Here is a 24,048-nt window from a genome sequence, read left to right as displayed (position 1 = left end):
ACAGAAAAGTACACCACTTCCTATACTACACATCCTTCGCTGATACCCGCCTTAGTGAGATGCTCAGTTCGTCTCCATTGCCTCATTCTTCCCCATGTCTGGTGACGTGCGATCCTCACCTAGCATCCTTTGCCTCAGCCTCTTGATCTCGCGGTGTGAAAGCATGCTCCATCAGCACACTCAGTGGTTCGTCGACATTTGCCCTCATCTCCGTCTTCGCATCAAACCGTGGCCGCATTATCAAATCTTTACTAGACATTATACACCATCATATCACCTCATCTCTTCCTCAGTCATCACCAATCTCGATTGGCTTTTTCTCACTCCCTTCAGGACTGGGCGGGCTCACGACGGTAGTTGGAGTTGGCACTTTCTCCTTTCCCTCTCCTTCCACTGGCATTTCGGCAATTTGTGGCGTTAGAGGTTCTTCTTCACCTGCCTCTGCACCGCCTTCAGATGTGCTTGCTTTCTCCCTACGGCGTCGACGAGCTCGTCGCTCTTCATCTGCATTGTCTCTTCGTCTCGAGCGGCGTTGGCTTTCTCTTCGCTCAGCAGCTTCTGGGTCTTCAACTCCATCTGTACCTTTGATGCCTTGAAGTAATAGAGCAGCTCGTACGGCAATATCATCCTCATTGAGTTCCTTAGGTAAGTCAGGGCTGACCAGGCCATCAGTACCGATAGACTCAGGACTCAGTAAAGCAGCTTCGGCCTCTGGAATCTCGTCTGGATCGGGAATTTTCTGTCCCGAAGCCACGCGAACTTGATGCCTGTTTTGTAACCGTGCTCTCCTCCTACGATCTCGTTGGTCTCTAGTCTGAGGCGCGGCAGCACGCAGCTTCTCCAGCAGGGTATCCATAGCTCCACTTGAGACAGGTGAGTTTGGCGCACTTCCATCCCCAGTGCCACTGATCTTGAGCTGAGCATGTTTTCGCTTCATGGAAGCTTCGTTCTTCTTGCGTGTCTCTTCCAAGAGAATGTTCTTCTCTCGTGACTTCTTCCATTCCGTGACGAAGATGGCAAGCTTGGCAAAGAACTCCCTGCGAGCATTGTCGTCGCTAGGATCTTCACCGTAGAATACCATGATATCATCATAAGTTCGTACCATATCTTCCAAATACAATTGCATCTGCTCAGCTTTTCGCCTGGCATCCTTCATGCATCGTTGTACAACTTGGCTGACTCGGTCTTGCGGGTGGAACTTCTTCGGATCGCTCAGATTTCCAGAGTCAAGCGACATTTGAACATTCTTGATATTGTCAATGTAGCGTCTCGCGTCTTGTTGGAGCTGTTCCACATTGAGTTTTTGGCATGTGACAACACCAGCAATGTCATCGGTGAAGCGTTCCCATTCTGAATATTGTGTTCGTACAATTCTCTCCACAAGATCGGCAAATGTAGACTCGTTTTTGTCGTCCTTAACCATGCCAAGACGTGCAAGTGAGCTGAGCTTGAAACCAGTGGCTTGCTTGTTCGAATCGTTCATATAATTACCAATGTCAAGAATAAGACCAAGAACATTCATCAGGGAGACTGAATCTCGCAATGATTCTGACACAGCCACAACTTGTTTGAGCTTCTCTGAGACCTCATCATACTCTGGTTCAAATGTTCGGGTCAACGCAAGGGCGCGCATTCTTGACTTCCAGTAGTGGTGCAATTCATATGCGGTCTGCAGGTAGATCTGATCTTCTCGGGTGAGCTCAGAAGGATCTTGCTCGCGATTCTCCTTGTTGGCATCTGGACCTGTCCAATCTTTGCTGTATGGTGCCATCAACTTTGCCGTGTTTTCTGGAACATTGCACATGTCTTCCTTCTGCAAGAATTCCATGACGACGCTGTTATCCAAGACTTCCTTGTCACAGTGGATGATCATCTGTACAATCTTCTCAACAGAATATGATGAGAATTTGGCCAGCGAAATTTCTGCCAATGATTAGCCAGGATAACACAACGCTGAGAGTACACTTACGGAAAGTTCTCATGAGATCACTGGAGATGACTTGTTTCTTTTCTTCCTTCTTGCTTGAACCCTTTCCAAGCTGTTTGATCTCTTTGGCCATGAAGAGCTTCTCGACTTCATCAAGAACACCCTTACGTGTTAGCTCTGCATACTTCTCTTCTTTGTCTTGTGGAGTAGGAGCATGCGCCGCCCAATGAGTTGTCTGAGGTGTGTCAACCTTCTCCCAATGCAATGCCTTAAGCTTCTTCTTAGATCTCGCCACTGGTAATCCGAGAGTAGGTACAGCAGCGTATGTTGGTTGAGAAGCAAGGAAGTTGCCTGACATCTTTCCAGGCATAGGCGGAGGGGGTGGTGGAGGAGGCATCATAGATCCTGGCATAGGTGGCGGGGGCGGAGGTGGTGGTCCAGACATTCCAGGCATTGGTGGAGGAGGTGGTGGAGGGGGAGGCGGTGGTCCATTGAATCCTGGAGGCGGTGGAGGAGGTGGGGGTGGGGGTGGAGGTCCATTGAAGCCTTCTGTCTTGTCTGGTTTGCTGCTGGATACAACATCATCGTTCGGCGTTCTTGGTGAGTTGGACTCAAGACTTGGGTGTGAAGGTCCCGTAGTAACCCCGTCGCCCTCTTCATCGTCACTAGCATCATATCGCTTAACCTTGGAGCTTATCTCGTCTAGATATCCCGGTGCTTGCTTAGGTCGTCTGAGCTCAACAAGTCTTGGCTTCTCATAGACTGCACCATCTTCATCATCAATGTCCTCGTCTTCAGGAATGATCTCCTGGGAATTGACAGGCTTGCGAGGGATCCTTGTTTGACGAGTAACACTGCCAAGCATGCTGTTTGTGTAGTCTCTTGGCGGTGTAGCTCCCCCAGCAGGGCGATCTCCATCCATCTCTTCACGGAGTGCACGCAAACGATCGGAAGGACCAGCAGCATCTCCCCATACTCTTCCTTCTAACTTGTACTGAGTCTTTTGACGCTCGATTTGCATTTCCAAGCGATCCATAAGCTTCTCTCGGTCAAGTATACCCTTCATCTGAGATGGATCACTCTGAGCCAGTGCGCCATTTGCACCCTTAGCAGCGTTCGATGCAGCAATATCTTGGGCGTCACGAAGCATAAGATAGAGTTCTCTAGTTTCGAGCTCGTATCTTTGAGCTTCCTTAGCACGAACCATTTGGAGGTTCTCTACCTCAGCCTTGAGAGCATCTGCTTGTCGCTTCTGGGCTTCGATGTATTGGGATTGTTCTTGGATGGTTTTTTGTAGTTTTGCAACCAAACCATCGGCTCCGAGCTCAATTTGTGCTTTCATTTCATCACGCTCCGCCATAGCCGAATCGGCAATTTGGCGCTGTTCCAGTGCCTCATCAAGAGCTTGGCGAGCTTCCGAATCTGTGTGAAGCTTGTCGAGCAAACTCTGAACAGTGAAATTCAGGCTTTGCTTGAGATCCATGTCAGGCAATCTTCGGTCCATAGCAACATAGCTGAGCATAGAGTCCACAAGCTGGAACATCCTTAAACGTTCTTCACCATCTATATCTCGGATGAGCAGAAGATGTTGAAGAGCAGAAACAAAGTAGTCCTGAGTTCTGCTTCCCTGGACCTTAGACATGATGGCATCGACGATTTGAGCCGGATCATTGAGATCTTTAACATCCCCTTCGATACTATCCTTCATACTACTATTCTCTCTGTCCAGAAGATCTTCGTAATCTATAGCTTCATTGGTTCGGAATCTTTCAATCTGCTTGTCGATAACGTCGTATTGGAAGCCTTCCATCTTGGTCAAGATTCTCTTGATGCCACATGCTGTAAATTGTGCTCGAATGTGAACACGGAGCTGTAAGTCTCGCTCAGGAGCATCCACAATCATGTTGATCAAGAATAGTGTAGCTACGGCGTATTCCATGAGAAGGTTCTCCATGCCAATGCCACCACTTCGGACTTCTTCGCTGGCTCCAACAAGACTGCCCATTTTGCCTCGGCCATCGACTGTGACTTCGACAACACGCATCCATGCATCGAAACGGCCGTTCTCGCCATGTTGATTTTTGACATAGTCCATAGCCTGTATGACTTTGAGGTGACCTTGGCCATCTGCCCAATGACATAAGAATGTCAGAACTTCAGAGACAAGTTTTCTTGTGGTTAGTCTTGGTGAGATTAAGGAGGTAGCCAAGGCTACAATGACCTGTTGGTGGTGTAAAGCATCGTCGGCGCCGAATTTGTTGTTCATAAGAGCCTTCAGACATTTCACGATATCGTACTCTCGATCCAGGTCCTTATCACTTGTTGATCCATCAGCTGGCGCGGGTCCCTGAGCTTGCCTTCGGTTTATCTTTCCAAGCACATTCGTGAGTGCTACCTGGCCCTGGCACTCGACGAAAGTCCTAACCCAGCCGATAGGTTGAGTGCGCAAGCTGACCGCAAGACTCTGCAATTGTTTTGCCGAGATACTGTTGTCCATGACCTTCTTCACAAACCATTCTGGAGTGCCCTCTTCTTCTGCGTTGGCCAGCATTTCCATCTCTTTGCCATATTGTCCATACTGTCCATTGTTCTTCGCCACGGTCCGTCGCTTTTGCTCGCCCGAGTGCTCTGTCAAGCGATCTTGATGCACAAGTGTCCATTTCTTTGCGGAAGGATATGCCATCATTTGACGCCGAGCTTGTTCTGGTAGGTGGTGCCATCCTCGCTTCTGCATCAAAGCCAAAAATTCCCTCTCGACAACAACATCATCATCGGGCTGTTTATCTGGACCGAAAGATGACGTCGAATCGAAGCCTGAAGCCTGGTGATGTGGGAATTTCGTTAAACGATGCGACTCTCTCGGCGCATGCGATGGAGATAGAGTGCTCGCAAATGAGCTGTTCGAGTTCGAGTATGGCATGGCGGTTCTCGAAGAGCTTCCAGACGAAAATACGCTTGAACGCTCTGTGCTGCTGTCCACGCTCGATTGGTCATATGAGCTGCGTCCATAAGTTGAAGATTGATTAGTAGAGTATGAATCATATCTCGAATTGTGCCCAGTCATTGTGCTTGCGCCACTTGCTCTGCCAGGACCCCACTGCTGTAGTTGGGTGGTGCGATTTCCAGTAGACGCCATCGTGGTATTCGATACCTGTGGTGGAGGTCGTGGTCCCGATGGATGAGAGCTGCCATTTGATACGGAGGTAGCGTCGAAGGACGGATATTGGTGAAAGTCACTCCCACCTTTATTTAAGTGATGCGGTAGAGGTTCCCTCCGGACGGGCATCTGATCGTTCCTGGGCAGATAATCGACAGGTATTGGCGATCTGCTGTCCGCCGCAACACTGTCATACGGAATAGATGTGATAACTCCCGCCATCATGTTCAGTCCAGTCTGATCCGCGCCAGGCGAATTGGGCCGGTCTATTGACACGACTGATGAGCCTCGCGTATGTCGTGATGTTCGTGATCCCGTGTAATTACTGGCTCGGTCAAGATCTGCCCCCAGCTTGCCCTCGTCACTGACATTTCTCTTGTCCTTCTTGCTGGATCGTGAGAAGAAGGAAGATTTGCCGCCAGATGACTGCCTCGCCTTATCCGCTGAAGACATGATAGGCTGTTGTGAAGTCGGACGTTTCAATCCTCTGTTCCCAATAACTTATGGATCCCCAGTCCTTGTCCAACAGCCGATTCACCTCCCCTCGACCAGTTTTGCTGCTATTGTGTTCTCCGATGTCTCAGAGCCAAGTACTTCGCATTATGCCTCATCGAGGTCCAGTGAGGGTATTCGAGCCGCGTAAACTGGGGAAGCGGGTGCTTTCAGACCGTTACTGCATTGAAAATGATGCGTTAGCATGAATATCCCACGGTCTGCGACGTTGGAGGAGTCAAGGGTGAACTCGGAGGGGATGTTGATAAAGTTCCCGAAGAGGTTTCGCTCTTACCCAAGATTATAAGCTTGCGATCGCGCGGGGACGCTGAAAGACTGTTGATACTCTGTTCCCAAGCAGAAATGGAGAATCTGCAGAAAGTTCGTGCTATCGCCGACCGCAAATGCCCTTGTCGATAATGTTTAATTCGTTTAGTCAAGGGCTGAAACAGTCTCCTCAGGGCTGCATTGATATCAAACAGTTCGAGGGGCACAGACCGTGTGCACAGAAACAAAGAAGTGCCGTACGGCGAATGAGAGAGCGGTAATGTTGGAATGGAAGAGAGAGTGTTTTGGAAGACGTGGAAGAAGGAGAAGTGAGTGTTGCGTTGATGAATTGCGTTCGATCTCGAAATATCCATACGCTCTCTCCTTTCGGTGTCCTCTCTCCAATTGAATCTCGGAGAGGACTAGTTTGCTGCAGCGACCCCTGAATATATAGCGTCGGAGCTTTGCATCCAGAACCCCGACCCACCTTCACAGCCGCCCGCTGACTTGCGATTATTCAGAACCACGATATTACTCAGGAAATTGTTCAAAACGCCTCTCCTTCATTGCACATATTGCTGGCGGGTGCTTGCCGCTGTCGTATATTTGAAAGTGTACCCTCTCCGCCATAGGAGTCCAGCTTGGTCGCAGTGAGCTCATCAGGCTGGGTGAGCATTGAGTCGCAGTCAGCTTCTGCGGTTATGCTTGGACGAGCAGCAGAGAACGACGTATACATACCCCATCCCTCACCAAAGGACGAAATTGTGGATGATGAGAATATGGGGTTGTGGTCGCTTCTCAAGGTATGCTCTTGTCTCAGAGTGGGCGGGCATGGCTGACAGCGGCAGACGTTGATCATTCCTGCTCTCATTTCCCTCATTCTCTACCTCATTATTTCGTATGCCATCGTCCCTCTCTGGAAGCGCTACAGAGGGAGATACAGCACATACCTGCCACTAGACAGCATATCAACAAGGACGACGTCGTTGCGACATAGAATACAGACAGCTGTGTTTTCTCGTCTCATCCCTTCCACTTGGAGGAGAGACTTCGGCGGTGAGCGATACACGGTCAGCGCACAAGACGGTGCAGGCAGCGACTTCGATGACGAGGATGGAGAAGAATTGTATGACATAGACGACGGCCACAGAGAAGCGTTGTCTCTGGATGCTCGCAGGGGAAGAGACCTTGATGGCAGACGCCTCAGCCGTGATCTAGAAGAAGGGTTCAAAGATGATAGCGACGATGAAGATGATCTTCCGAACACTCGACACGGGAGAAATCTGTCACGTTAAGAGGGAGTTCGCCTAGTGATGTGTCGAATTCGAGCACAGTGATAGCCCTCTAGAATCGTTTCAAGAAATCGAACATTATTCTTCCAAAATCCAGGCGCCAGTCTCACGTCTGGTGATTGGACGAACTGTCGAGAATACATCAGACCAGAATGGCACATACAAGAGGTTTGGATCAACAGTAAGGGAGAAGGCGTCCCCTATTTTCTCGCTTCACTCAACCGAGCGAGGATCTTTAGTGATGTGTGCTAGAAAATGTTTATTATGCGGGTCCTACAATTAACTATACTGCCGGACGACCTTGTCCGAAACGCTACAAAGAGCCAAAACCTGATCTGTCGTTGTATCCTGCAGAAACATAAACACAAAAAGGGGTATCAAGCGAAAATAGCCACCACGCAGTTGCCGCAGATTTGTCAATCACCACTCACATCGCCCATTTGTCGCATCTTCCTCCAATTTCCTACATTCATCCTCCCAGACCTTCTTACTCTCACCCACTCTCCCTTCAAAATCTTCTGTAGGACCAGTTCTGCCACAAAACAACCCTCCGAAAGCCGCGAAACCTCTTGTCATCCTCAATACTCTCAATCCTTCCAATGCTCTCACTTCCGCATCCATCCTATCTTTCACCCATCGTATCCTCTCTTTCAACATCTCGCTTCCCTCTCTGCAAAGCAAACATTTTTCTGGCATATGCTCTTCCTTCACTAATTGTGGACTCTCTGCAACTGGCAGTGGCTTCACGGTATGGCCACAAGAACGATAGGTCATTCGACGACGACAAATAGGGCAATTCTGATGTGTGGAATCATGCAGCCATCGAGAGATGCAGAGGTTCCCGAAGACATGCCCACAGGGAAGGACAGATGGTGTTTCTATAGTCTCGTCGACTCTAGCCTCAGCCAAGTCTTCATTGCATATGGTGCAGCGATTCGAATCTCGAAAATCTGCCTCTTCGAGGAATTGCATCAAGCTTGAGCTCGGACTCGGCGGAGGAGCAGGAGGAGAGGCAAGTCCTGCTGGTGGTGATGCGATCTCTAATGGAGACGGGACGGAAGTATCCATATTCGCATAAAGAAGCAACAAGGAATCGTCCAAACAACAATTCAAATCCATGAAAGATTTCCTTGCAAACAAAGAAAAAAGGGTTTCAGCACTCTTCCGTCCCCGTCCGGTCTTTAAGTCTCATGTCATCAAAGGAAGGAGCAAGTGAAGACAAGATAAGGAATGGAAGGATGACCTTGTGCCCTTGTAACTAACATAAGACATTTCCAACATGACCCAGCCCTGTCAAACAAACCAGTCAAATCTGACTCTTCCCCTGACTATGGGTGGCGAGCAACCAACACAAAGCGTCTCGCCGTTGGAAGCTATTAGACGCATTATCGCTTTCGCATGTAACAATATTCTGACATAAGCATGAACGAAACAAACAACTGTATAACACTCTTTGCCTTCTTCTGTTATGCTCTACTTGATGCACAAACATCCTCTCAAGTCCCAAATTCCAAATCCGTATTTACTTCCTATCCATCCCTCAACCTATTCTCCCACTCCCTCGTAGAAACTTGATTTAAGTCCATACTCTCACGTCACGCCGTACTATCAGCAGCCACCCTACCTCCCACCAAAAGATAAGCAGTCCCAACTGACTCGCTCGCTCGCACTTGATATCCCATACAACGTCTATCGTTCGCAAGATATGACGGGCAGTGTCTTAATGCCGGTAAGGGTCTTGTGATTGGGTGGGAGTCATGCGACTCGGTTGGCAAGTTGGTGTGGCTAGTGAGGCTAGGAATAGGGGGTCAGATGAGGGTGTGGGGCTGGGCACAAAAAAGGGGGCTTGTCACGTGGATGATAGTGGTGTGGTGGGATTCGAGAAGCATAGCTGTCTTTGGATATTTTTTGGCGAGAGCGTCATCTTGAAGCGCTAATTTGATTTACGTAGCGGTGAACTCTCGAATAAGAAGAATTTCAGGAGTTTTTGGGTGATGAATATGATTCTCATTACCCATAAATGTCCGAGAAATCCGTGAGAGCCACAAACATTTGGAAAGGAAACATATGGGCAGTATATGAACGACTACCCTCAGATTATTGGGCAAGGTGCAACTTAAGAGGCTTAAGAAGCTTTCAAGGCCAAAGCACCAAGAAGAACTAGAGGGATTGAATGATTGGCAATGCTGGATTGTAACTACGAAAGTGTCTAACCTTCAACAACTAATCAGTACGACCATTTGCAGCAGGCTTCTAAGGCTAAATGATTAGTGTATTCCATGTAATTCTGATGTTTGGCGACCAGAAACAAAACACTCAATCCAATCTCTTCCATCCCACCAATCGCGTACAATATACTTTCGCACAATTTTAGATGCCGTCTCTCTCGAAGAACATAACCCTCGGGATATGGGAAATATCGAAAGCTCTTTGAGAGCAACCCACCTTGCACAATTGTCCACCAGAAAATTGAGTTGATCCTGGTGTGGAACAGCGATGAGAAAATACTTGACGTTAATGCCTCTTCTACTATCGAGCAACTCAACTATAGTGCTCAGCGTTTCGGCAACCGTTTTTAAAATACCAGCCCTCACGCCCTCAAGGTGAAGGTCCTGACCGTGAAGTCGTTGTTGTTTTTGTGTCCAGCCTTTTGGAAGGGACCAAGTACCAACTTTGTTGTATATCGAATTGTGCGCATGGAAAGATACATAACGCATTGTGTCAGCCAGGAGAGCCGGGCATGCGGCAACATGGAATACTATCGACCGAACATCGTTTTGAAAAACCAGATCTCCCAAAATTGGATCTTCTATCAGACTTCCATGTATTCCTTGGTCGTATCTCCGCCTGCTTATAACCGCTCCCACCTCCAGCTCTGTCATTGTCCCAGCAAATCGAGCAGACTTAGGCTCAGGATCTGGAGGCATGGAATATGAAATTATCGCGGGCTTAGTAGTTTCGTAATCATTTACTGTGACGTTGGCCTTTTGTACATTTCTTGATGGTTGTCGAGATTCCTTTTAATGCTACCAGCCAGTAGCTGTCCGTCTGTTTATTACAAAAGAATACCTCAACATCTGCCGGTTGTGCTGTAACAAAGACATCCTCTGCACTCCGTGCAGTGCCAAACGGATTCAAATCCGTCATTGTTGAAGTTTCCGCTGCTGCGACTCCAAGTACAATATCCTCCTGCTGTTTGTTGATGTGTTGATAGACTTCAATATCATTGCCGCTTTCCGTTGCAATGCGTATGTGTTTGGCTGCCAAATCCCGTGGATGTTATTATAATGATCTCGATCGATGCCGTGTATATTGTGTGATCAGTTTGGTGGCTGTAAGGATGGCTGTGCTCATAATTGACGTTGAGAAGCGGAAAGAAAATGGAAAACAGACGGATTCGATTTGTTTTCGCCAATGTGTGACAGATCGGGAAGGCACGAGGTCATGTCTGTCTAGAGAGAGCATACCAGCTAATGATGATGGTAAGAGAAACCTTTCAACACTAGCGTTAGACAAGACAGTTCTGATCCCTTGTCTAGAGCGAGAAGTCGTGGTAATGACGATAATAAGGCAAACCCTCTAACAACAGTGTTGAATTCGAAGATAGACTGACAAGACGGGAGACAGGCGGCGTAGCCCTGTTAATCTGCTAATGACGACGGCAAGGAAAAACCTCCAACACTAACTTTATTTTCGAGGATACATTGGTAGACGAGGCGGAACAGCCTTGTACAAAAAGTTATTTCGCTAATAACAACGGCCTGAAAAAAATCCCAGCACTGGCGTTAGTCAGGATAATAGAGGAGTCGGAACAGCGTTGTATATTGTCTTGTCTAAAGAGAATCAATCCGATAATAACAACATCAAGAGAGACCCTCCGACACCAGCGTTGTCATCGAGAACATACTGGTAGGCAAGGCGGAACAAGGTGGAAAAGCCTTGTCTAAAGAGTTAATTCTCTATCGACAATAATAATAGAGCTAGACAGGACAATAGACGAGGCGGACGAGCCTTGTCTGAAGCCTCGTGTAATGCCTTGTCCAAAGAAAATTAATTGAGAATGACGACTGTAAGGAAGAACGGCCAGCACTAGCGTTGTTTTCGAGCACACTAGCGCTGTTTTCGAAGATTTGTAGAACCGTCCGATCCTTGAGCTTGCAAAATATCAACACCACACTCACCTACCTTTCGAGATTGGAGTTTCTTTCCCCACACATCATATACACCCTTCAGCATAGCAAACGGACGCCCGTAGCTTGCGAAAACTTTCACAGACTCCAATTTGGACGTCTGCGTTAGTTCAGCATTTGCCAGTCTCCGATCGTTTCGGTTTTGCACACCCATTCGTTTCGATTGTGCAGCTTCGTCCCACCGCCAGGATCTCCTTCCCTTTCCCCTTTCACCTCTATCCCAATACCATAATCTCTACGATCGCTATTGTTCCTACGATACAGCGCGAAAGCAGCCTCGAGGACCTCCGAAATCATCCGTTAGGATCGTTTCGAGATCAGAACCTGGGGAATAGCGAAAAATTCACGCAATTCACAAGGCAAGTACCCAGAAAACCCTTCTTTCGTTCCGGTATCATATTCCCATTTTGAAAAAGTGGCGCCACTTTTCAAATGTCCTATGACTTTGGGACATTGAAACTGGTCCATTGATAATCCCAAGAAAACTTTTTCAAGGATTTCCATCTGGCTTTTTCGAATGTGCTAGAGTTTTAGGTTATTGAAAATGGCATTTTGAGTATCCCAAGAAGACTTTTCAGGACTCAAACCCGGCTTTTCGAATGTCCTCTGATTCCAAGGACTTTCACATTATTTTTTGTCTTCCTCAGATCTGGACCATCGGACATCTACTAATCTGAGGCAAGCAGGCTAATCAATATCGAGACCATGCCAGCAAATAACGATAAGCCCTGGGGCTTGATCGTGCCAGGACGTCCACCTACTCCATCTGAAGGCGCCGCGCAGGTAAAATATCTCAGGCTAGAACAAACAAACAAGATACTAATACTCAATTGCAGACTTATTCCAGGGTTGGCCCACCTGGTACTCAGAAGACACGAACCTTTGACAATGGTACTTGCTTGACATTTGGTCCCCAGGTTAGTCACACCAAAAGTAACAGACTGGCAAAACCGAGCTAACTGTCATTCAGGATCTCGTCGATGAGTTTGACGTCTACTCCCATCCGTTTCACGATCAAGTAGTACTGGTTGATACCGTAATCAGAGACTGTCGAGCAGCAAGAAGAAGATACGAGGGTTCCGTCGCCGTATACACAAATGAAGAAAACGAAGAGGCAAACGACGAGGAGAGCCAAACACTCATCAAAGCAGGCGACCCGTTCAATGCTTTTCGACAAGGCGTCACTGCGATGCAAGATATTCCTTCTGCGTCCTTAGTCCAACTTGAGTCTGGCATGTATCGACAGATACCATCAAAGCATGCCTCGTGTGCCAACCTTATCTCGACCTATTCAGTCCTGAACAAGAGCGACTATCGTTTACACCCAGGCCTCAGGCAGGACACCCGTTTCGGTGTAACCTGTAAGCCCTTCGATAATCAAAACTTTAGATTTCGGCCAAGGCCTGGCCCCGGAAATAACACAGTCGGACCAAATCGTCACGTCAACAATAGCGATGGGGAGACAAATGCACAAGTACCAAATGAAGCAGCAAATGAAGGACCAAATGAAGGAGCGAATGAAGGAACCGGCACAGCCGCTCCGAGCATAAACAGAAACGTTAACGCCAGAACCGACCGGAGAACCAATGATATTCCGAACACAAACAGAAATGTCAACGCCAGATTCGACCGGAGCATTAACGGAAATATTCAAGGTCACCAGGGCTCTGACCACAGAGGTCCCAGAAACAGACCGTCGATGAGATTAGACGAGGTACACTCTCAGCGACAGATCAATAAGGCCGAAGACCTGTTCTGCAGAGCGATGTTCGGCTACCGTGCTACCGGCGCTTCTAGGCCAAATCGTGCCCTTAGCAGAGTCATACCTCGCCCTCGGTATCTGGACCGAGGCCCAAGAGGAGCTTCGGCACCAGTCAATGGACGTACGAATCCTGGCCAACTTCGTGCTAATCAACTGCATGCTGAGCGATACCACATTGTCCCAGTAGAAGCCCTAAAGGAGGCCCTCTTCGTTGATGTACGACGACCACTGCAGCCGCCAGTATTACTCGATCAAGGAGGCATGGACGACAAAGTCGTGATCCCCCCACCATGGCTTCAGATTGCCCAAGTTAATGGACTCGCTGAGATGAGAAATAGACGTGCTCCTTTTGGAACAGGTAACATGGTCACCTCGCAATATCTTCCCCAGGAGCACACGAGCTATGGTTATGGCATACCATCGAGACTGCAAGTGCATTCACACGGCCACGCACTCGGTGATGCCCATGGGATGCATCCGGGAATGCAAATTGCCCCTCAGGACCAGAGTTTCGGCAATGGCTACGAAATGCAATCATTCCCACTCCCTAATATGTCAACCACAGCCATCAATCCTCTCCAACAGACAGGCGGCAACGATCGTGGTATGCATTCGAGATTGCAAGGTCCTTCTCAAGGCCAAACTTTCGGCAGTGGCTATGACATGCATTCATTCCCGCTGCATGAAATGTCAGCGGCATCCGTCAAGGAGCCCCTGCATGAACTCGAAGGATCAGCTCTAGCAGGATATATTCCGACAAGCCTAGTTGTGCACAAGGCCAATACCGCTTCCCGGACCCGAAGCGCTGGTGGTAACCGAATCCAAGCACAGGCTAACACTGACTACACTCAGATGTTCGACGAGGAAAATGCAGAATATAAGAAGCGCGGTGAGGTACCACTACAAAGCGATATCTTGAGTGGGGGTACTATCTTGAAAGCTCAACGAGGTATCGGAAATAGTATGGTGGTCAACCAGTCTTCGAGTTATCGACAAGATAACAAGATTGCCACGAAGGAGGCTGCAAAGACTGAGACCGCAAAGGAACCAGCTAAGATGCCCGAGAAGCCATCTCGGCCAATGACATACAAGGAAGATTATGAGCGGAGATGCCGTGCAGCCAGTGAGGCAAGACGATTGAAAGAAATCGAGAGGATGCAGGCTGAGGCTATGGCACTTGAGATCTCGAACCTTGAAGCTGTACGAGTCGAGCAGGCAACCAACCAGGCGGCAAGATTCCAAATTCCTCCTGCTCAAGGCCAATTTTCTGCTCCTGTCCTCTTCCCAGGTTTTGGACAAGAGCCAAGACAGCCGCAGGGCTTTTTATCGGTGCCGCGTCCAATGTTTCCCAGACAAGATTACATGCCAACAAGAACCGATCGTCTTTTGGGTACTTTGGCTCCCATCAATACATCAGGACCTGCGGTGGACAGCAGTGTAAGTCTTCCAGTGAGCCCAGTACATCGAGCCCGGTCGGGACTAGATGAAGTGGTCTCTAAGTTGCCAAGACATGTTGTGACTCGGGTTGCGTCTCAGAATACCCTCCAAGCCAATTCGACGTCTCCTAGTCTCTTTTACCAAAGAGAAGAACTTGCGGCAAGACTACAGAATGCAGCAAATAACTACACTCAACGAAGCCGTAAAGGAGACGGTGGTGCTTCTCAAGCACAAATCAGATCTTAAAGTGTCCTTGGCTGTCCACACAGATAGAGGTATTTCCGTATTTAGCTGAGGATTGGGTAACAGGCGAAAGTAGAGAGGTAAAAAGGTGTTGATGATGGGAAATTTGGTGGTCGAAGTTGAGCGTTCATTCTCAAACAGGGCATTGGTGTCCATAGGGGATATCTGCTGGTCGACGTTCAGCATTTTCTCTCAGGCGGGCATGCATTAGCGTCGTTGATGGGAATTTGCTGGTCGAAGTTCAGCGCTTATTTTAGGGCTTGGCTTGCGCTCACTGGGTTGTGACGGCAGCATTTATGTTATTTCTTGGTGGTGGTGGCGATCCACGGCTTTCCTAGTGTAAAGATATCTCTGAGCCAGTAATGGCATGTAGAATTAGACAGAAAATCATAAAATCCAACTGCTGCTGTGCTGATGTGAAATGATCATGAATGAAACAACCTGGAAGAGGAAAAACGAAGTGTGACTGCATGGATAACTTGAACGCTAAACCAACCCTCTAATCTGATAAGCAACGCATCTCAAGCTTCAACCAAAATCTATTCCTCTCCAAAATGAGGTTCAAGACTTCTGTTCGAAATATTCAGACGTTTTCGAGTAAGCTATGCTTTCGTGTTACTTCTCTACAGTACTGATGCGCTCTGCCAGAGCTTACGGCTTCGCTGTCGTCGCTGGGGAAGGTAGCATGGGTTCGCCTTGACGATGACAATGTGCGCTTCACGATCATCCCAGAAACAGGCACGCAAGTATGGGCGTAAGTGCTCAAATCTCTTCCCATATGTGATAAGAAGCTGAGAATACTAGTGTACTCTCAATAGACTCCATCTTCGAAGACTACACTATCCAATCTGCCGCCCAGAATAACACCATCAACCTCGAACTACCCCTCCCACCCCTCCATCGCGCTCTAAAATCCGCGATAAACGCGACATCTGCCTCTATCCGCCTCACGAAGAAAGATGGCGTACCAGTCCTCTCCCTCACGATCATTACGAACACGATTAGCAGCGGCAACAGCGCGAATGGGTTCCTGAATGGCGCGAATCCAGATCCGTTTGGAGACAATGCGTTTCGGGAGGAGAATCTAGATGCCAACATGGCAGGAGATAGAGAGACGATTGTTACTCAGAATATACCAATCCGAGTCTTGACCGCAGACAGCGTTGAGGGTATTCACGAGCCAAGAGTCAGAGAGCCGGACGCGCATATCATTCTACCATCTCTGATCCAACTGAAAGCTATTTCGGACCGATTCACCAAGCTTGCTATGGCTACGACGACTGGAGGAACCAAAAGTGGCTCTGCAGCTTCGGTGCCAAAATTGGAGTTAGCAGCGAATATGCATGGAAGCTTGAAGCTTAGTATCTCGACGGATGCCTTGAATATCTCGAGTGTTTGGACGGGGCTGAGCAATCCGGAACTTGATCCTAGGCAGGTTGAGGATGGCGAGGATGGGATTGGAGATCATCCAAGTACAAAGTTGAAGGCGGCTGGTCCTGATGCTTGGTCTACTGTGAGGATTGATGGCAGAGATTGGGGAAAGGTGCTCAGCGTTGGTAGGTTGGGCGGGAGGGTCATAGCGTGTAAGCATTTTCCTCCGAGTTATTGTCTGAGACTAATGATCATCATAGGTTTTGCTGATGACCATGCGTTGATTCTCTATGTCTACCTGTCGAATTATGATGATGGTTCTGACGACTCTGTCTTGACTGTAAGTCCTTCTGTCGTTCTCACAAGCTGTTCTGACTATGGACTAGTACTACATCTCTTCATTCAGCTCATAAGAGAGTTTGGTAAATATAGCATTAGCGATGGCGTTAAGGCAGATACCACTTGGAAGATATACCACGAAGTTATATTGCAACAATGGCTGTTGAATATGTGGTATTCAAGCTATCTTGATTAGATAGCTACACGAACATGAAACAGCCTTCACAAATACAAGACGAGACTTTGCGCACCTTTCTAAGCTGTAAATATATTCTCGACGCTTTTCCATCTCTCTTCATTGCTCCTTTCCCGCTCTCTCCAATACTCCCTATCACAACTCCAATGATCCTCACCCGTAACTATACATTTCTCGCGCTTAAACCACCGTGGAGCGTAATCCAACTTATCTTCTTTTCTGCGCCTCTGTCTTTTCCTCTGAAGGTCTTCCAATCGCTTTTTCTCCACATCAGCAAATTCACACTGTCCATCCTCTAAAGCTCTTTGATCCGGCCTTAATCTCGAATCCGTTGGTGGTATATAATTTCTCAACTTTCTAGGAATATCGTTCAGGCCAACCAGAAAGGGCGTGAGACAATCTACCCTATTGGCTCGGCGACGATTAGATTCCCAGATCTGAAATTTTTGAAATTCCTCTTTCCTTTCGGTGTCTGCAAATACGTTGCCAACAATAGTCTCGTTCCAACACCCTGACAATTCCGCACACAATCTCCCCAGCTCATTGAAAACTTTGCCCCTGAACTCACTGCCAGCATCAACTTTGAAACCATCAATCGTACACACCTCGCCCGTACTCCAGTTCCTTACATTAACAGCTCCATACTCCTCAATAACCGGCTCCCCAGAGACCAAAGGCATTTTGACAACCATCCCCGGCTTCCTCCACGTATACAACTCCTCCGTCCCATCCAATAATCGTAGGGTAAGAAACCAAGTCCCGATATGATTAACATCGATAGCCGTCATCCTTAACACATTCCGAGTCGCAGCTTCACCGTGATACGTCCATCTCGGGGACTCTGCACAGATCGCTAACATAGGTGGATGGTGCTGAATCTGTTCAGCGAAGTATCTGTACTTCTTTTTTGGATCGACGAATTCGTATGTCTCACCTAGCAGGGGGTTGAACGATCTGGTGTATAAGGAAGATGCTGAGACATGTTTGCTGCAAGCAAAAGAGGCGACGTAAAGCAATCTTTTAACAGAATCTTTGAGGTCGACAGCTCTGTTGATTAGTTCAGCGTATTCCAGATCTTCTGCATGCCGTTGGAGTTGAGAGAGTGGCTCGTTGAGGGTCACGGGCATGGATGGAGCGGAGAAGTCTTGGGTTATGGTGGTTTTGAAGATATTCTGAAGGAAGTAGTTAGCTCGATGTTCAGGATTAAGTGGGATGTTATAATTACCCAAATTGAGAAAGTGGGACTTTTCTCTTTGTTCAATTCAAGATGCGTTCTCATACCACCTTCGTAGCCCCTAAAGGAGCACACGATGTCATTGGTGTCTCGAGTTGAGCTCTCCTGGGAGGCTGATCCTTCGATTACAACGTCATATGGTGGTGGAGAGTCTTTTTCATTCGGTGTGTCTTCTTGCAGAGCCATTCTTGACTTTTGTCGTGAGGATAGATGTCTAGAGGATCTGAGAAGCCAGGAGTGCTTATTAAACATGTAAAGCGAAAAATCAGATTCAGTGTTTAGTCTTGTATTAAATCGTATAACGTCTTGTCAAGAAGATGCAGAACAATTCAGAGGAGGCTTTGGCATTTTGCCTAGTCTGGCTACCACATGCTTTCTTTCACGTAAAATTACCTAGGTAACACATTTCTCGATTGTTCTTTCGCAAAACATGTATTTTCATGTAAAATAGTCTTGCTTCACTTCCCTACATGTAATAGAAGCGTGAAAATCAGAGTACACCTGCAGACATCATTGGAGGGGTAGCCACAGGAGAACCATAAATTCAATTCCTTGATTGAGTAACCTGGATATACTTATCCACCACTTTGCGAAAGAAATTTTCTTGGCTGAGGTATGAGTCTTTGAGACGCCTGTGATTCACGGATTGATGACTCGTTCTAGTGTGTCAGTGATGAAGTTAGGATGGCTTGGGATCAATGAGGTACGTACCTCTAATGATGCCTCAGGTGTCTCAGCCTTATGCGGCCGCCACAACGCGAAAGTGTGACGTGACTCACGCACTTTTTTCTTCGGTGCAATCCAAACAAAAACAGTCAGTTGCGCCAGAAAATCGGGCCAATTCCAACTTTACTTCACCTTCAGTAGATGCTTTGCCTGCTGAGAGCTGCTAACAGGCTTAAGTGGGTGACATCTGTCGCACAACCGCGACGTTTCTTTTTGCTCGTCAACTCCCAACCTTCGACCTCACTTCTCCATCAATTCGAAGACGATATGTCGGCCAAGAAACGAGGGGCCGAGGTGGCTCGGGGAGGAGTACAACTTAAGACGCCCAAGGGCACAGTGGATAGCTTTGGCAAGGAGGTGATCTTGCGCGAACAGGTCACGTAAGGCTTTATTGCTGGAGGCATTGCGAATTGGAATTGACTGTTAAACAGTTCAAAGATTAGCGACATCTTCAGACGTCACGGCGGCAATCCTCTAGATACACCAGTTTTCGAACTGAAAGAAATTCTCACAGGAAGTGTGTCAACCCACTTTCCCCCATCTGCAGAATTGGTACTGATCACAACTTTCAAGAATATGGCGAGGATGCGAAACTCATATACGATCTGCAAGACCAAGGAGGTGAAGCCTGCGCTTTACGGTTTGACCTTACCGTCCCTCTGGCTCGTTGGGTGGCTATGAACAATGTTACCCAGGTCAAGCGATATCACATTGGAAATGTCTACCGCGTATGTATCTGCTACAACAGAAAATGGATTGCAGACGATTTCTAATATTCTGCAGAGAGATCAACCAGCTATCGCAAGAGGCCGTTTGCGTGCTTTTCAACAAGCTGACTTCGACATTGTTGGACAGTACGACCCGATGATCGCCGACTCCGAGATTCTTCGCATTATTGTCGAAGTATTCAAATCCCTTGAAATCAACATAAACATCAAGATGAACCACAGGCGGATTCTGGACGGACTTTTCGTGGTTGCTGGTGTACCAGAAGAGAAAGTTCGAGCTATCAGCTCAGCGGTGGACAAGCTGGATAAACTTCCCTGGGCCGAAGTGAAGAAGGAAATGGTTGGCGAGAAGGGCCTCCCCGAAGAAGTCGCAGACCGGATTGGAGAATACGTTCAACACAGCGGCAACATAGACAAGATGCTACAGTACCTCCGGGCTGATGCTACTCTATGCGCGAATGAGAGCGTTAAAGAAGGACTCGCTGATATGGAACTACTGGCAACATATTTGCAAGCATACGGCATCACCGACAGAGTCATCTTTGATTTTGCACTCGCTCGAGGTCTGGATTACTACACTGGTCTGATATACGAAATTATCTTCCAACCCACCGCCGCAGAAGCTGCAACTATACAGGTCGGCAGCATTGGAGCAGGTGGACGTTACGACAATTTGGTTGGAATGTACGGCCGGCGGACTGCCCCATGTGTCGGCATCTCATTCGGTGTAGACCGTATCTTGTCCATCCTAAAGGCTCAGCGCACCAGCGAATCCCAATTACAGACCGAACCTGTCGAGGTATATGTCATGGCATTTGGATCTAAAGACTTTGGCGGACTTCTACCCGAACGGATGGCGGTGACAGCACAACTCTGGGACGGTGGCATCCGCGCGGAATTCATGTCGAAAGTGAAGCCAAAGTTACCGAATCAATTCAAGGCAGCGGTCGACGTGCCAATAGCCGTCATATTAGGCGAAGACGAATTGAAAGAGGGCAAGGTCAGAGTAAAGGCCTTAGGATTACCAGATGGCCACCCAGAGAAAGAAGGCGTGTTGATCCAGAAGTCGGAGTTGGTGGCTGAGGTACAGAAGCGGCTGGCGAGGTAACAAAGCGAATGGTGCATTCGAAGCGAAGCGTTTTGTTGTTAGGCTGAGGATATAAACCTTACCATGTTTATGATAGGCCAAGAAAGAGAAACTTGGGCCCTTCTCAATAAAGTAAAAGCCTAGCTTTGATGGCAAAATTACAATGATCATTCAATAAGCTCTTTTTGCATGCTTCTTGCTATTCTGGTAAGGATTTTGCAAGGGTTTTTGAAAGGTCATCCTCTCTCTTCCTTGTCACTTTTCATTGTTACACTGTATGCCAGTATACGGCGGAGAACGAGCAAGCTGCTCGACCAAATTTAGCACTCCCAAGACTAGGTCTCTTCGTATTGCGTATTCCTGACACTCTGGGGATCTGAGAACCATGCTCATGCCAAGAGACTTACTCGATCACTTCAAGGTTGGGCCGGCTTGCTATGCCCGAATATCGAGTCTTTGGATAGCCGACGAGTAGTCCGTATAGCATAACAGAAGCTTTCATACCAATCATCATAGCAGAAGAACTGTACATAATATCTCACAGAATGGGTCGAAGGATGAGGAATATAGGCTTCCGATTTCCTCTTGCAATATTCGTACAATCCTAACATTCAGGAAAGCAAAGATGTAAAGTACTGTACCCCAGTCAGACCAAAGCTCGCCTAACCAACAACAACACCCAAAAACAACCAGCTAAAATAGAACAAACCAAACTCACTCACTCAAGCCGAAAACCCCAACACCGAGCCTCCTCAATGCAGGAACGAAGTGTTTAACCAATACAAGCAACGAAATCCTTACGGCCGCAAGACGTTCTCTGGTACGATCTAATTGTACCGAGTCCGTGCCTGTGCCTCCCGGACCTGAGCCCGTACCGTACTGTACGTGCCACGCGGTTACGGTTACGTGCTGCATGTCAACACGTCCATCCCGTTTCAACACGTTTACTGGTAAGGTAGAGTTACGATGAATGAACAGCAACAAAACTATTCTACCTAGGACAAGAATCGAAAATTAATAAGGGAGGATTCACGTGATACCCCTTCTCTCCCCTATCCTCACTTTTCTCTCCTCACTGTCCCCTTTCTCCGCCCACCGTCCAACACACCGACTACAATACAACCCACTCCCAAGAAATCGACACCTCACATTTCTCCCAATGGCGCTCAGCCAATATCCAAACTTCCACCTCCACCGGGTGCACACTCATCACGCCAACGCCCGCACATCTCAATCAAAAAACGTGGCGAGCCGGGGTCCGGGGTTCCTTGCTACGCGGACACAATTCCGTTTTCGGCAGGGCAGGGCCGAAGGAAGTTTTCTCTCAGGGGTTGGTTTGTGGTTGGTAAACGTGGCTGCGGCGCGAGCGGGATTTTGGGGGTTTGATGTAGGTAGGTTTATGGGGTCTAGATGCGTTGAGGAGGGTTATGCGAATGAGAGGAAGGGGAGAAGGGAGGAGGGGAGGTTTGGGGGAGGGGTTTGGGGGATTTCCTGTGCAGGTTGGGAATTTGTGCGTCCCGTCATTTGTTTGGAAGGTTCGCAGCTTGACTCGTGTGTGTGAAGTTATACCTGATGGCGTGGCGTTCACATCCGAGCAAAGCAATAAATAACGTAGTGCGGCCGCACGTACCTACCAGAGGAAAAAAGGATTCGATCTTCTGGAAAGTTGGTTTGGATGGAGATGGAGATCGCCTTTCGTGTATCTGAGCTCGGGCACGGCCCGAGTACTGGTAGTCAGTCTTTCTTCTAGGTAAAGTAAATCTGGGCCCGTGGCTTATGCCGAGAAAAGAAGTTTTCCCTTTTCAGGACAAAGGAGACGAGATTTTCGACGATTTTCAGGGGCCGAACCGAGGCTAGCTAGCTGGAGTTTTTTGAGTTGGCGGATGGGATGGAAAGATGGAGATGGAGATGGAGACGGGTGATGGCCAATTTGCCTGGTGCCGCTATTGGATGATGGGACGGGACCTCCTGAATTTGGTTGAAGTTTTCGTTGTTCGGTTGGGACGACGAGAGTGAAAATGGATGTCTGGAGATGAAAGAGGAAGCGGCAACTGGTCATGGGGGCTGGAAATGATTCCGTGGACCTGGTCCGGTCTGTCTGTTATCTAGCAGACTAACTGGCAGGCTCGGGAGTCGGGACGACTGGATAATCTAGGTTAAGGTCGCCGGTGCGGGAGTCGCGGAGTGGGTAATTGGTTTCATGCGAAAGCCTCCATACAGTAGGTAAAGTTACGGATGCGGATTTTGCATTTGCAATACATGACTCGAGATGGTGGTGGTGGTGGTGGTGGTGGTGTGGTGTTTGGCTAAATGGAGGATTATTGGGCACGAGGTCTCTCTCCATCAGATGCTTGAAAGGCGTGGTTCAGATGAAAAGAGGCACAGATTTGGAAGAGTGCTTACGAAAGATGTCGATGTCATCCTTTGGGCTGGTGATACAAACTGTACTTTAGTAGAATGATAGTGGGGGAACCGCTTTTGGAACCATCTGGGCACTAATGCAGGGCAGAAACTCGCTGAGGTCTTGGATATATACGCAAGTGGGTATGTATCAGAAATGAGGTTCTATGGTGGAGACGATAGACGTACGAGGGGTAACAGATCGGAGGGGCCGGGGCCTCGTAAAGGTTCAGATGATTTGACATCTTCTGGAGAAGCAGGCTCGATAACGAAAAGGCGGTGGAGGGACAGAGAGTATTGTACTGTAAAAAGAAAGAAAGATACGGCGGGGAGTGTATGAGATGTGGGATCATGGAGGCGACTTGAGACAATTCACGGGAGGGGAAGACCGAAAACAAAAGTCTGGAGAGCAGAAAGGGGAAGCGAAGTGAAGTGCAAGCGACGAGCATGAACCCATACATGAACCAGACCCGATATCCGCATGGAAGGAGATGACAAACGTGAGATGGAAGAAGGAGAACATGCTGCCGACATCTGTCTACTCATGTACTGTGCTGTAGGGAGTACCAGGAAAGTACATGATTCTGCATGAATTACATGATCTTACGTGCATGCGGCCTCCATCTTGGTGTGCAGTTGCATTTTGCATCCCCTATGTTTAGTCGCTTCTCATTCGTTCCCATGCCACCACCAGCATCCATGTCAGATGCACCCGTTCAACGAGCAGAGCCTGTCTGTCTGTCCGTCTGTCTCTGTCTCTGTTTCTGTCTCTCTGTATCTGAGACTTGTGCAACCTTCAATCGTCGTCTTCTCCAATCGTCGTCCAGTCGTCCAATTCTCCACACCCTTCACCCTCCTTCTCTTGCCTCTTGCCTCTTGCCACCCTTCCGCCGTCCTAGGCCAAAACCCAGTCGCATCGGCCAAGGTACGCAGGCATAAACTTCATCCAGCCGCACCCACGCAAGAAAAAACTCTTTCTGATTTTGCATCCTGTGTTTCCGTCCTGCGTTTGAAGATACTTGCGCGTCTCCCGGTGCTGCGTGGTTTATTCGATCCGGCAAGTCGATTGAGTTCGAGCACAGCTACTGCAGGTTATTTTTTGCCTTAGTGGCTCCCTAAAGGTTACCTGCAGCCATTCCGCGACAAACAGATTCGATCTCATCCGAGAACTGCGACGAAGAGCAGCCGCATCCTTTCGAT

General features: G+C 48.2%; 9 protein-coding genes across 9 annotated transcripts; 4 read left to right on the top strand and 5 right to left on the bottom strand.

The window, feature by feature from the left end:
- Positions 1-217: 217 nt before the first annotated feature.
- LY89DRAFT_470404 (uncharacterized protein) lies at positions 218-5,641 on the bottom strand. Its single transcript, XM_018207757.1, has 2 exons — positions 1,970-5,641; positions 218-1,923 (listed from the first exon to the last, which is right to left on the bottom strand). The coding sequence occupies exons 1-2, from the start codon at positions 5,535-5,537 to the stop codon at positions 290-292; spliced, it is 5,202 nt and encodes a 1,733-aa protein (XP_018074438.1). The 5' UTR covers positions 5,538-5,641; the 3' UTR covers positions 218-289.
- Positions 5,642-6,381: 740 nt separating this feature from the next.
- LY89DRAFT_470393 (uncharacterized protein) lies at positions 6,382-7,347 on the top strand. Its single transcript, XM_018207756.1, has 2 exons — positions 6,382-6,646; positions 6,692-7,347. Exons 1-2 carry the CDS (start codon positions 6,545-6,547, stop codon positions 7,136-7,138), a joined length of 549 nt encoding a protein of 182 aa, XP_018074437.1. The 5' UTR covers positions 6,382-6,544; the 3' UTR covers positions 7,139-7,347.
- A 208-nt stretch (positions 7,348-7,555) lies between these two features.
- LY89DRAFT_731314 (uncharacterized protein) lies at positions 7,556-8,203 on the bottom strand (the record flags this gene model as incomplete). Its single annotated transcript, XM_018219561.1, has 1 exon — positions 7,556-8,203. One exon carries the CDS (start codon positions 8,201-8,203, stop codon positions 7,556-7,558), a length of 648 nt encoding a protein of 215 aa, XP_018074436.1.
- Positions 8,204-9,402: 1,199 nt separating this feature from the next.
- On the bottom strand, positions 9,403-10,282 carry LY89DRAFT_666903 (uncharacterized protein; the record flags this gene model as incomplete). Its single annotated transcript, XM_018212943.1, has 2 exons — positions 9,403-10,152; positions 10,205-10,282. The coding sequence occupies 2 exons, from the start codon at positions 10,280-10,282 to the stop codon at positions 9,403-9,405; spliced, it is 828 nt and encodes a 275-aa protein (XP_018074435.1).
- Positions 10,283-13,546: 3,264 nt separating this feature from the next.
- On the top strand, positions 13,547-15,106 carry LY89DRAFT_682875 (uncharacterized protein). The gene has a single exon (XM_018214589.1). It carries the CDS (start codon positions 13,559-13,561, stop codon positions 14,768-14,770), a length of 1,212 nt encoding a protein of 403 aa, XP_018074434.1. The 5' UTR covers positions 13,547-13,558; the 3' UTR covers positions 14,771-15,106.
- Positions 15,107-15,299: 193 nt separating this feature from the next.
- On the top strand, positions 15,300-16,712 carry LY89DRAFT_716527 (cell cycle checkpoint protein-like protein). The gene is made up of 5 exons (XM_018218270.1): positions 15,300-15,364; positions 15,416-15,521; positions 15,572-16,350; positions 16,399-16,478; positions 16,525-16,712. Exons 1-5 carry the CDS (start codon positions 15,322-15,324, stop codon positions 16,549-16,551), a joined length of 1,035 nt encoding a protein of 344 aa, XP_018074433.1. The 5' UTR covers positions 15,300-15,321; the 3' UTR covers positions 16,552-16,712.
- On the bottom strand, positions 16,643-17,860 carry LY89DRAFT_772887 (putative oxysterol-binding protein 1A). The gene has a single exon (XM_018221917.1). The coding sequence runs from the start codon at positions 17,798-17,800 to the stop codon at positions 16,733-16,735; it is 1,068 nt and encodes a 355-aa protein (XP_018074432.1). The 5' UTR covers positions 17,801-17,860; the 3' UTR covers positions 16,643-16,732.
- Positions 17,861-18,701: 841 nt separating this feature from the next.
- On the top strand, positions 18,702-20,675 carry LY89DRAFT_682873 (histidyl-tRNA synthetase). The gene is made up of 4 exons (XM_018214588.1): positions 18,702-19,013; positions 19,065-19,150; positions 19,207-19,361; positions 19,417-20,675. The coding sequence occupies exons 1-4, from the start codon at positions 18,901-18,903 to the stop codon at positions 20,467-20,469; spliced, it is 1,407 nt and encodes a 468-aa protein (XP_018074431.1). The 5' UTR covers positions 18,702-18,900; the 3' UTR covers positions 20,470-20,675.
- Positions 20,676-22,698: 2,023 nt separating this feature from the next.
- Positions 22,699-23,431, bottom strand: LY89DRAFT_470346 (uncharacterized protein). Its single transcript, XM_018207755.1, has 2 exons — positions 22,852-23,431; positions 22,699-22,798 (listed from the first exon to the last, which is right to left on the bottom strand). Exon 1 carries the CDS (start codon positions 23,307-23,309, stop codon positions 22,944-22,946), a length of 366 nt encoding a protein of 121 aa, XP_018074430.1. The 5' UTR covers positions 23,310-23,431; the 3' UTR covers positions 22,699-22,798; positions 22,852-22,943.
- Between the last annotated feature and the right edge of the window lie 617 nt (positions 23,432-24,048).

Source organism: Mollisia scopiformis, assembly GCF_001500285.1.
Source record: "Mollisia scopiformis unplaced genomic scaffold LY89scaffold_7, whole genome shotgun sequence".
In the NCBI taxonomy this organism is placed as follows: Eukaryota; Fungi; Ascomycota; class Leotiomycetes; order Helotiales; family Mollisiaceae; genus Mollisia; species Mollisia scopiformis.
Note: the sequence above shows the minus strand (reverse complement) of the source record. Positions and strands in the feature narration are given on the sequence as shown.